The 12,853-nt window shown below is 38.4% G+C and overlaps 1 protein-coding gene across 5 annotated transcripts in view; it reads right to left on the bottom strand.

The window, feature by feature from the left end:
- Positions 1 to 5,991: 5,991 nt before the first annotated feature.
- Positions 5,992 to 12,853, bottom strand: part of Arhgap29 (Rho GTPase activating protein 29) — a 67,409-nt gene continuing 60,547 nt past the window's right edge. For 2 of the 5 annotated variants that reach the window (XM_023720290.1, XM_023720288.1), the window contains 4 exons: positions 12,304 to 12,536; positions 10,846 to 11,173; positions 10,613 to 10,712; positions 5,992 to 8,414 (listed from right to left, as the gene is read on the bottom strand). In XM_023720290.1, coding sequence (XP_023576058.1) covers positions 7,543 to 8,414; positions 10,613 to 10,712; positions 10,846 to 11,173; positions 12,304 to 12,536 — 1,533 coding nt within the window. In that variant the 3' untranslated portion in view covers positions 5,992 to 7,542. The remainder of the gene's footprint in view (positions 8,415 to 10,612; positions 10,713 to 10,845; positions 11,174 to 12,303; positions 12,537 to 12,853) is intronic. The other 3 variants (XM_004635712.2, XM_023720291.1, XM_023720289.1) reach the window with 2 other exon arrangements.

Below are 12,853 nucleotides of genomic sequence, written 5' to 3'. Positions count from 1 at the left end.
GCCAAATAGCTCAGCGGATTAAAGTGCCTGCAAGCAGGCGCAAGAGCCAGGGGTTCAATCCCCGGGCATGCCATGCTAGCCCACCCCCAGGGCGCGCTAAGACAGCAATTGCGACTGGGCTTGGTGGTGCACACCTGTAATCCCAGCACTTGGGAGGCTGCAAACAGGAGAATCACTAGAAGTCCTGTTTGGACTACTAGGGATTTGGTAGTGAGACCCTGAACACCATGTAAACCCTTCCCTAAAGTACAGAAAATAAATTAATTCATTAAATGTATTTGGTACAGGGTCTCACTATGCAGCTTGGACTCACAGTGATCCTGCTGTTTTCAGCCTCGCCAGCGCTGGGATTACAGGCGTGCGCCACCATGCCCAGACTCGGTGGCCAGCTCAGCATACCCAGAGGCAGGGCCGGCACAGCATGTGTTATCAGGATCAAACCCAGTTCGCTGTGCTTGCCTAAGCAGGCGCTTGGTCCGCTGAGCTATCTCTGGGCCTCTGGTTTTTTAGTCTATATTGAATTTGGGGTTAATTTTTTTCATCTGAAATTTTAAACTGTTTTCTGAATGTTTCCTTGCTGACCTTAACAATAGCATAATGAAAATGCCAAAATTGCATAATGCAGTGATTTTAGGATTTCTAGTACCAAAAAAATCCAATACTTCAAAGTCACAGAATCTTGCAATCAGAAGTTGAAAGGACAATATGGATCATCTAGATTCACTTTTCTCTCTAATGAAAAATCATGGGGCCAGGGGGGATGGCTCAGTGAATAAAGTGCTTCTCTGGCAAGAACAAGGGCCCGAGTTCAATCCCCGGTAAAAAAAAAAAAAAAAAAACTAATGAAAAATCAGGGCAGTGAGTTAGTTTTTGTCTTGGACACTACTCAGGTTTTGAGAAGTCACCAAATCATAAGATAATGCATTTTTAATCCATTCTAATCATAGATGGTTCCCTTATAGAGTACTAACATGAAACCTGTCAACCTGTAACTCCCAGTCACCACATCCTCATCTACCAAAATGAGGAAGCAAGATGTTTTAATCCTTTGATTTCACTTACATTTTTCCTTTCCTTCCTTTTGTTTTTGGTTTGTTTTTAGACAGGGTTTCTCAGATCCTCGTAAGGCCCCCAAGAAGCTGGGATATACAGACGTGTATATCACTTATATTCGAGAGATTTATTTTGTCCTCAGGGTTCCAGATTAAGTACCTTTCTCTACCCTGTCCAACTCCACACTCACAATGGGTCACTAATCCCTGTTAATTATGTTCCTAAAAATAAACTGGAATTTAGGCCATCATCCTCAGAGATGGTGGCTTAATTTATGTCCTTTTTCTCACCTGGGCTGTGGACCCTTTTTGTGAATGAGCAAATGCTAGACAGTTCAGCACTGTTTTCCAAACTCTTCTGAGAAAGTGGGTGAGGGGTCAACTTGTCTTCTGCTGTGTTCTCTTTAACTCAGTGTTATCACATAAACTCACAGTAACCCAGAAAACCGTTCACAGAACTTTAGGATGCAAAATTACCTAAACAAGTAAATATATATATATATATATATATATATATATATATATATATATATCTTGCAGTTGTGATGTGGCAACCCCAAACTTTAGTATCCTACCAACTAGAAAGAAAAATACAAACAAAAATATTTTTTAAATATTTGTGGCAGGCTCTGGCTTGAAGATGAAAGAATTTAGGATTGAGACAGAATTTGTTATGCAACCTATAGTAAGCTATGTAACTTCTCTGCTTGTTCATAACAGGCAGTTAACATTACCTGCCATGCTAAAAATTAACTGAGATGATAACCACAGAGCAGATGTTAAGAAAAAGAAAATAATTAAAGATTAAGTTTTCAGTGAAGAATTGTTCAGTGGGGAAAGTGAGTGAAAGTAACCTAAATGCCCACCCACAGTGGGATCAAAAATAAACTATAGTGCATTCATCCAATTGAAAATGTACAGTCATTTTTACAGAGGAAAAAATTATAGTTACAAAAACCTACATGGATTAGTCTCAACAACATGGTGACTGTAAAAGACAAATTACAAAAAAACCAAATCTACTCATAGAGTCCAAAAACCTGGCAAATTTTAATTGTACATTGGTAACAGTTTATTTTTTTTAAGCTAGGGAGTGATTGACGTAAAATCCAAGATGGCATTTCTCAGATCAGGAAGGGATGTCCTAGTGATTCCTTAGCATTTTATTAAGGGGTTGGGGGAATAGTTCACTTTACAATTATTCTTGTAATTATAAGTATTTACTCACTCCTCCGCTTAAGATCCAGTTTTTAAGCAAAAATACCTCTAAAGCTCGCAGTAATACAATTATTAAATTCATGTACTTGCATTTGTACATGGGGACTGATTTCACTGTTCTTGTCTGCTGTGTTGTATCATTTGGCAAATGACTAGATGAACTCTCAACAACCTTGAGGAAAATAGTTTGTGACTAAAAAGTTTTGATTCTACCAGTAGAATAGGAAAAAAATCCTGATACAGTATGAGACTCATGAGAATTAACTCAAACAGAAACCAGTGCTACCCAGGCACTATGTCTGAAACTGCAAATAACAGCTTAACTAAACTTGGCAGTTTATGTCCTGATTTTTGTATTTCAGTTACACTTACGTATCACTTGGCACTGCCTACACAGTGAAAAGCTTGCTGGCCTATTTACACCATCTTTTCAGTTCTCTAATGATAGGAAGAAGACTACCATATCTTGTTTAACAAGGGGGCTGCACCATATCTAGAACCCAAGAAAGGTTTTCATGTGGTGTGCTGCAATTACTTGTTATTTGTGTAAAAAGCCAATGAAACCAAATACCTGTAATTCAAAAGCATGACCAATTAGTCAACTCTATTTTCTGAAATTAACTTTATATGCAAAAAATTGGTTGATTTAGGTAATTAAAATGTATGATATGGCTTAGTGTGACCATATTTAGTAAAAGTATGGTTTAAAAAGTATTAAACACCATAGCTGAGACCAAAATTATAACTTACTTCCTATAAATTTCATAAATGTCCATGGTTAAGCATTGTTGGTAAATATGTATAATCTCGCACTTTTAAACCTTTCCTAATAAGCCCAGTATTCAATAATTACTCATTTTAAAATACGAGTTTCTGTTTCTTCTCTCTCCTTGCAGAAGACGGGCCTGGGATCAAATGGTACACTCAGACTTGACACTGCTGGGGCCAAGGATTCACCTGGACCGGTCCGGGTGCTGTGTGTTCCCGCGGGCCTACGAGGGGCCCATGTGGCCAGGCCTGTGCAGTTATAACGGAGGACTGACTTTGTATATTTGGCATAATCAGGATGATAAAGCTGTAGCTGGAATTGTCCAAAGGCTGAAGGACAGCAGGGTGAGCAAGTGTGAATATTTAGGATGATGAGAGCCAGGTTTGCAGAGAAAGGAGTTTAAAAATGTGGCAAGGGAAAGACCATATTAAACTCAAAAATACTGAATTAGAATTGAGGGTATCAATGTGAACTCAAGGTTTTCATTATGTTATATATTGTACATCTGTGTGTGTGTATACACAAGTTTTTAAGCTGTGCAGAAATAGGGATATAACAGGTAATTTCGCAGTTAGCAATGAGCCCTTCTAGCTAATGGCTTCTTAGAAAATGACCCGAGTTTTAGACCTGTGGTAGAGAAAAGTACAAATGACTTCGTTTGACTTTGATGTGCTCAAACACTCCCAAAAGCAATGTTGGCACATTAAAAGGGCATAGAGCCAGCTTGAAGAGACTCTCATAAACTTCAGCATGAAAAGACAGTAAAATACTGTAACCTAACCATAAAGTAGGAATCCATGAGTCAAGTCAACATGGATCTAAATTAACAAATGCAAAAAGGACCACTCCTGTTTACAGGATACCAAAACATAAGCCATGGGCTATAGATTTTACTACTGCCAACTTGATGAGAAACTAGACATTTATATGTTGCCAATAATCTCACAAACTAACTTCCCTCCCCCATTTCTCCATGTCCCTAGTTCTGGGAATTGAACCCAGGACCTTTGCACTGAGCTCTACCCCTTGTCTTTTTGAGATAAGGTCTTGATAAATTGCTAATTTGTCCTGGCTAGGTTCAAATTTGTGACCCTCCTGCCTCAGCCTCCCAGTGAGCTGGGATTACAAGCACATACCACTATGCCTGGCTACGAAATATTGTTATTTTTTATTTTAATGTATTTGGTTATTCCATGGTTTCACTACAAAGCTCAGACTCATAGTAATCCTCCTGTTTTCAGCCTTCTCAGCATTGGGTTTATAGGCATGCGCCACTATGCCCAAACTCTGGCCAGCTCAGACTACCCTGGGGGTAGGGCTGGTGCTGCAGCATGCCATGTGGTGCTGGTTATCGAACCAGTCTCTGCACTTGCCTAAGCAGGCTCCACTAAGCTATCTCATGGGCCCAAAATAATTTGTTATCAACTTCACAATAGAAAAACCTTCTAGGGGCCGGGGAGATGGCTCAGTAGAATAAGCGCTTGCCTGGAAAGCAAAAGGGCCTAAGTTCAATCCCTGGTTCTGCCGAAAAAATAAAAAATGAATAAAATAAAATAAAAATGTTAAAAAAAAAAAAAGAAAAACCTTCTAGATACTGTCCTAGCCAGCTGACCGAAGATAACATCGTCAGAAATGAGACTGACATTTTAGGTGTCCTAGTACAACATACTTAAAAGAATATGATGAAAATACATATTCTGAATCTAACCATGAGGAAAATTCAGATACATCCAAACTGAGGGAAATTATACAAGATGGCCTATAGCCCCTAAGTGTCAAAGTTATGAAGGAAAAACTGAAAAACTGTTCTGAAGGATAGCAGAAAGATAAGGCATCTAAATACAACATATTGAGGAAAAGGACAAGGTGGGGAGAGATATATCCACGTGTGTATGCTGCAGGATGGCTCGGATAATGGCACTGTGGGTTGCTGCTGGCCTATGGAAAGGAGCAGTTAATGCTTAATTTTTTTTCTCCTTTCTTAATTTCTTACAACTTTCTCTTTTTCCAATTTTCAATGCATATATTTGGTAATCTCAACAATGAAGTAGAAGACACTATGCAATATAGCAAATACTGTCAAACTCATTTTGTTTAGTGAAATCCTATGTCATTTCTAATTTTTTTATTACTATTTTGTATTCTCTTTAAAAAATAAAGAGAATACAACATGTGATCTTGGTCTGGGATGCTGACACGAAGAGCATTACTGTGGCTAGTGGCAAAATTGTGAATTTCGCCTGTGGATTACACATCATCATGATGTCAAGTTTGATACATACACTACAATTAAGCAGTGTCCCTCAAGTAGATAACAGTAATGAGGCATAATTCCAACTTCCAGATGGCTCAAATTATTTTGACTGAAATTATATTGAACATATAAGTGAATGTAAGTGAATGAACATCTTCACAATATCAAGGCTTCTACATCATGCGTATTACAGAGTGCTCCACTTAAATGAGTTAGATGTGGACTAATATTTTCCCTGTGAAGATCTTACACTTTTCTTTTTAGACTCATTTTAGCTAAGGTAACATTTTTATTGTTGAAAAACTCTTCCTAAAACTTTTCATTTATTGGAATATAATGGGCTTTTCCATACCAACTGTGACTGCAAGAACCCTGACAAACTACAGCTACTTAACAGAACTGTCTATACATATAATTGCATCAACACAAAAATAATTTCCTGCCTCCAGGAAAGAAAAAGTCCAGAACATTGAACTGTATATAACATTTAAAAACACACAGTAGTTGTCATTTTAAAGAAATATTTGTGGTTATATAAATATTGTAACACAATGGTAGCTGGGGAGTGTAATCAAGATACACCTTTAAATTGAATAACTGAAGAAGTAAGGTACATTTAGATTTGCTTGTGAGATCAAAATGAATCACCTAAAGAAGTGAGGGACGTCCTTGTGAGGCCACCAGCCAAGTCCCTCCCAGGGACTCACAGGCTGTTGTAAAGTGTATGGAGGAACTTGGCAGAGTTCTAACGCACAAAAGAGGACCAGTAAACACTAGCTCTGATTCAATGTGTTCTTAGCATGGGACTTGGATTTTATATAATGAGGAGTAAAACCAAGACTTTAGGGAAAAAAAAAAGTCTGATTGTTTTTTTTCAGGCCTTACAGTCACAGAGACCTATAAAGCAACTTGCTACAAAATATTTTCCATGTTGGAGTCAAAGGAGGTACGGGCCCAGGGGCTAACCAGTAAGTACTATGTCTTAATAGGAAGCAATTTCAGAGAAGCACAAGAACTTAAAATAATTTAACAATATTTATATACATATATTTTTTATCAAGTGTAACATGTTCATACAAAAGCATTTTCTACAAATATAATTCACACATACATTTTACTTTTTGTCCCTTTTATATCCCATTTTGACATACATGATGGAATCCAGAAAAGTAAGAGGGATGCAGTAGCTCCAAATACTTGTTATTTTATAAATGAAATAGATCCAATCATCTATGCCTTCCTTCTCACAAAGTCCAAATAATGAGGCTTACCAAATTGCATTCTCAAAATTAACTTAAAATGAATCTTTGCTCAACTTGGATGAAATGTACATTTTCAATGAGTCTAAGTAGAAAAAGTACAAAGTGATTCATAACTCAGAACATTTCATACAAAAAGTATGGTGTTAAGAAAGCCCAGACAATATCAAAAGGAAGTGCACTGAACTTAAAAATTTCTGAAACACGTATTTCTTGGGACAGTTATATAAAATACCAAAAAGTTCAAAATGTTGAAAAAGAAGCTTATATAGACAAAACTAAGGGGTAAAAAAAAATCAAATGTATTAAAAATATCTAAAGCCAAATAAAATGTAACTAAACCATATAATTTAGAAATAAGGGTTTAAGTGCATTTTCTTTGTATAATTTAAGTTGTGTATGACTATCACATATAAAAACTGGTAATTAAATGCAACTAAATACATATTGCAAGCCTTTTTTGGCCATTATGTAAGTATTAAAATGTTAAGTGAATTGCCAATTGAAAAATAAGATTACATATGTACTAAAAAAGCATAAATGGTCAAAAACGCACTATAAAATTGTGTGGCAAATATTCATATCAAATAAAGATCATTCAGCCATTCAGAAATATTTTATAAATAAGCATGTAGTTTCATTTAAAAAAAAAATTTTTCCCCCAAACTGCATCTATTAGTTGAGAACCTTGTCATATATTTGGGATGCTTTTAGCTGGACCATTTTATGGGGAAAGTCACCTGAACATTAAAAAATATGAATCTTTTTTAGTCACAACTTCAAAAACAGAATTAAAAGATAATTCCAGTTAGGCACAAATGTGGCCCTATAGAAACACTAGCATCCAATATGACCAACATACATAACACAACACAGAGTGAACTCCACACTTTGGCAATACTATACAATGGAGACCCTGTCAAAATAGTGTTTCATAATGACAAACACGACATCAAACAACAAAAAAAGAAATCGTGAATTTTGATAACCCTACACGAATTGTGGGACTTCGTCCTCAAGGTCTTCAAATTGTTGCATTCGTTTTAGCCTTGGCCTCTGGCACACTGCAGGCACATCAGGCAAGTCATGCTCCTCAGAGCTCCCTTTGGGCTGACTACTCAGCTGTGTGAGACAAGCCGAGGTGTCATCTGAGTCTGGGAGTGATTTTGCTACCTGCCCCTGGGCAGTATGAGCTGAGCTAGGAGACAGTGCTGCTGAGACAGAAACCAGTTTCTCCTCACTCCCTCTGACACCGCTGGTGGGAGTGTGCGGTTTATAAAATGTTGTCCAGTGCTGCGGCTGCAGGGTTCTGGGTGCTCTGACAGGAGCAAGAGGGTAGGAATCCAAGGACCGTCTCTCTGTGGCTTCTCTTGCTGACCTGAGTGGCTCTGTGTAAGGCTTACTGGGCTGCATGGCACTATTGGGATTGTCCCCACTGATCCTGAGGTTTGTCGTCATTCCTTTTTCTTGGAGACTACTGGACATTATCATTGTAGACTGAGCAGTTACATTGTTCTGTTCACACTGTTTACTCCACGTTTTCTGTAGAGTTTGCTGGTCAATGCCATTAAATTTGGAACAAATAGCAGTGGAAGTATCTTTTCTGTTAAGTCCTTCAAAGGTAGGATTCTTGCAAAGCTTGTCTGAATTTGTATTTCCCATATTTTTGCCATTTCTTTCACTAGGAAGGCTTGCAAGAAGTATTCTATCAAGGGGCAAACTTACAGGTCTAATCTTGGTCCTTGGAGTATTTGTTATTCTATCAGATTTCACAGTAAGTGGTTTAGAGGTTTTACAAACATCCTCCATCTTTTGGGATGCTGATTCAAGCTCTGGGTCTAGAAGCAAAGGTACTTTGTTGTCTGCAAAAGAAAGATCTACTTAACTCCATGATTTACATTTAATAGAAAAGTTACTGACAGGAACTCAAAACTGCAGGTTTTGAAAAACCAAAACCAAAACAAAACATATTCTGAAGTAACTTATTTTAATATAATGTTCATGAATGAATAATTTTTTGAGACTGTCATGAATTCAACAGGCAGAAATCAGTAGAGTAAATGCAGAAAAGTTATACCACTTTGCAGGCCAACCTAATGTAGGCATCTACTGAACCTCAAGGACTCTGTCAGCACCCACTTAGCCTGCTTTGCAGCTACATTCAGTCCCCAGTGAGTACAGCTTGGTAGATGCCCTGGATGTTCTCCATCTCTGATCAGCTCATCAACTGGAACACTCATAAATGAAGTAATACCAATGCCATTTTCCCCCAGTTGCTCCCAGACTTACTTTCTCCTTCTCCAGCCTGTCCTCTAGTCCATGCTTTCTCCTACAGGGCCCCTGACTCTTCCTAACCTGTCCCCCCTGCTCATCCACAGTAGAAACTTTAATTTCTGGAAAGGTCCACACTCCTCCTTCTTGCTGAGAGACCTCAACCAGCTCGGCACCCTGACATCACTCTGACCTTGCCCTGCAGCTGGCCCTGTGCACAGCCCACAGGCTTCTTCCCTCAGACCTGGTCCATCTCCTACAACATGGGCAGCGGTGTGCAGAGAGATGCTCACCAGGGCCACCTGGCAGGCATCCTCTCATCTAGCCTCCTTCCTCACCAGGGGCTGCTGACCTGCTTCCCTGGGTTCCAAGGCAACGCTCTTGCGATTCACTACCTCAGACCCTTCCCCACAACTGTGGCACAGCCTGAGGGATCTGGTCCATCGCGGCTGGACTGGAAGCAGCACAGCACACTGCTGCGCTTGCAAAGGATGAATTTCTACCCTAGTGGAGCAGAGCGCAGGCTCTGTGGTCACGTGATTGGGTCCTGGCTCAGCTCCTGCTTCACTTCTGCCCTGGACAAGGCTACCACAGTGTTCCTACCTGCCTTCATCTGTCAAGAAATACTTCTGTGTGCACTTATATCGTCTTGTGCTGTAAATAACTTAACAAGGGTAATGCTTAGAACTGTCTGGCATAAACAGAACACTGGAGAATTATATTTTATGATTATTTTCAGTACTATTCCTAATTGGGACTTGAATCTATGAGATAATGAAAAAAAGGTTAGGTTTAGGAGTCACATAGGAATGGATTCAAGTCCTAGCTTAAGAATTTATGAGGTGCATGTATGATCTCTGATATATTAATCTCTCAGACTGTTAGCTACAGGTTGAACACGGCTAATGAAGTGTTAGGAAGTTCACACCAGACAAACGTAGTCAGAAATAAGCCTAGTGATTCACAGTGAGCAGATAGGCATAGCTCTCTGCCTTTGGATGCTGAGGTTATCTTGCTATCTATGCTTGCTTTTATTTGATATATCCAATTTAACATCTGTGACTATATTTTTTAAAAATCCAATTTCATATATTGTATTGTAGAAATACAATAATAAATGGAACCTTTTCTACCAGCTTAATAGCTAGCATTCACAATAACACAATAATCAGAAAGAAAGTGAATAAAATGACCAGTCAGACCAGACGTGGTGGCGCACACCTGTAACCCCAGCACCGGGGAGGCTGAAAACAAGGATCACTACAAGTCCAAGCTGCATAGTGAGATGCTGTACCAAACACATTACAAAAAAAAAAAAAAAAAAAAGACCACAGTCAAAAATACTAGATATAGCACTTAATGTATCAAATTTGGGCCATAAGTTTGTGAAAAAAATTTTAAAGTCAAATGCTTTAGCATGTCAAGAGTCTGGTTTGTCTCCCCAGGAGCAGAGGAATGGCCTGGAAATTAATATAGATGATGCTATGACTGAACACACTGCTCAACACATTTCTGCATGCACCTCATGACAAGAATCAATAAATATTCATCAGAGAACAGGAAAAAGCACCTAGGTGCTCCAAGATTCTTTTCTGTAAAAAACATTAGGATGAAGGATACTCATTCAAATGCAAAGTTAAGAGGCAACTTTCTCAGTGGCTAGCAATGATCCATCAACTAACATAACTCTGAACTTTGGATTTCCTTCAACGGCACTTATCTGCTCTTTTAATTGTGGCTTACTTCTAAATTTTATGTGGAGCAAACAGATTTGTATATGGCTACTCACCAATGAGACACACATCACATTTTTCCAACGCATTGGGCTTGTGTTCTGTTTCTTCAAATGATCGAGCTGATTCCAAAATGTTGTTGTCAATACGGATATCCTGTCAATGATGGAAGAGTATTTTTAAAGTTGAAAAAAGCAAAACATGTCAAAATAAATAGTTCAAAGAAAATTAACTTGTTAATATATACATTGCAATGTTTGAACACAATTCTGTAAAAGTCAAAACTCACTTCCTTTGATGAAAAAAAAAGTGGCTTCATGGAATGTTCTACATCTCTTTCTTCTGGAGATAACAGAGGTTTCGGAAGACAACCCTGATCAACCTGAGGTGCAGCACCACCTGCACTGCACACAACATCTTGTGGCTGCAGAGACCCATCAAAAATCTTCTGTGAGTAAGTAATGAGGAACTCTACCAATCGTGCCTGATTTGAATATTCAGCAAGGGAAGAGATAGTGACAGGAGCAGTTGTGGGCCTTGGCTTAATGAGACTTGGTCCAAATATCACGCCCACGTTTTTGGCATTCATTTTGTTTTCCTCTGCATGATCTACTACCCTGCAAAGCAGAACATACAAAGCTGTGTAAGATTAGTCTGTTAAGAGTTTCTTAATGGTGGTTGACTGTGGGTTGGGGAAAGTAGAAAAATGGGCTACAGAAGTCTAGGAAAGTGAAGGGTCATATGTGGGTAGTCTAGAAAAAGGTGACAATTATTTGACTGAAATATTTACCACATACCAAACTGGGTTTTAGTTTTGCTATTATAAAATCCAAGTAACAGAAGAACTATTGATGTTAAAACAGAAAAAGAAAAAAAAATCTTAAAAACTGTTCCAACCTGAGTACATGGCATAACCTCTTAGCTCCTTATACTGGAAACTAAAGTACCACTGTCAATTTCTCTCACTGATCATTATTAGTTTTCAAACCAATCTGACTCTCCTAAAGGTCTCTTAGTTCAATACCTACTTCTCCTTCTCTGGCTTTACTTTAAGCTGTGACAGCCTTTTATTTCAATAGCTATTCCAGGAGACCTGATTTGTATCAAAGGTCTCCCTTCAAAACCATTTTCTATAATTCTGCTGCAAAGCTTTAACAGGCAAATCTGAGCATGTTAAATTCCTGGCTCAAATTTTCTAGTGGGTTCAGAAACAAGACCTACAACTCATCTGCCAGATATGCATGATGCTATTTTAGTCCTCTAGCTGGCTCAATTCCTCTTACTGCTCATTATTTTGTAGCCTAAGTTTAACTGTATAAATCTCTTGTGCCGCCCTATTTGTTACCTTCTACCTAGGATGTTCTTTTGCATAGTATCTGTCCAGCAAATCACTACTCAGTTTTAAAATCTGATCAAGGCCTTCTTTATTTCACCCTCAATCCTCCCCTGCATGCTGGGCACAACCATTAGAACAGGAATGATGTGGCACTGTGCTTGTATGCAGGTCTGTCCCTAAATGAGACTAGAGGGCAGAAACCTAGCCAGAAGCATAAAGGAGGTAGCTGAGAGAACCTGTCAGCTGCATGAACACACATTAAATGTCTCTCTTTCCCTAATATAAAAATACCTCAACATGTAAATGTACTTAACACTACCGCATTGTACATTTAAAAATAGTTAAAACCATGAATTTTATTTAACAAAAAACTACCCACCAGTGGATGCTCTATTTATATAAAATTCTTACCGCTTAAGATGTACTATGAGGTAGTGAAGACTGTTAAAATTTGATGCTGGCAATTGTCTTAGGAGGTCTTTGCTTTTTAGAAGAATTCGGTTTATTTCTACGCACATATTTGGATATTTTTTGTCTTCAGTACTATCTTTTTTTATCTCTTGTTCTTCATTTACATGTTGGATCTCTTTTGAAAGGTCTATAAATTCCTTATACAATCGGAATAAAATAAATGGTTCTGGGAGCTAAGGAAATAAAATTACATTAAGAATATAATTTTATCTATTTTTTTTCTTAACAGTGAACTATTATTGACAGCTACCCAGTGACTTAGTATATCCATTAGATTAACAAGATTTAAATCCAATCTTTGTACATGTTATAAGTAGGACCTACGCAGTGAATCTAAAATTATTGTCATAGGGGCTGGAGAGATGGCTCAGTGGTCTAAAGCACCTACTTGAAACAAGCTTGGCAAAGCACAGGGACCGCGGTTCGATCCCCAGCACCACATGCCAGCCAGACCCGCCCCCTGGTGGGCTGAGCTGGCCACACACACACA

This window comes from Octodon degus, unplaced genomic scaffold (genome assembly GCF_000260255.1).
Source record: "Octodon degus isolate 3935 unplaced genomic scaffold, OctDeg1.0 scaffold00074, whole genome shotgun sequence".
Classification (NCBI taxonomy): Eukaryota; Metazoa; Chordata; class Mammalia; order Rodentia; family Octodontidae; genus Octodon; species Octodon degus.
This window is presented reverse-complemented; position numbering and strand designations above follow the sequence as displayed.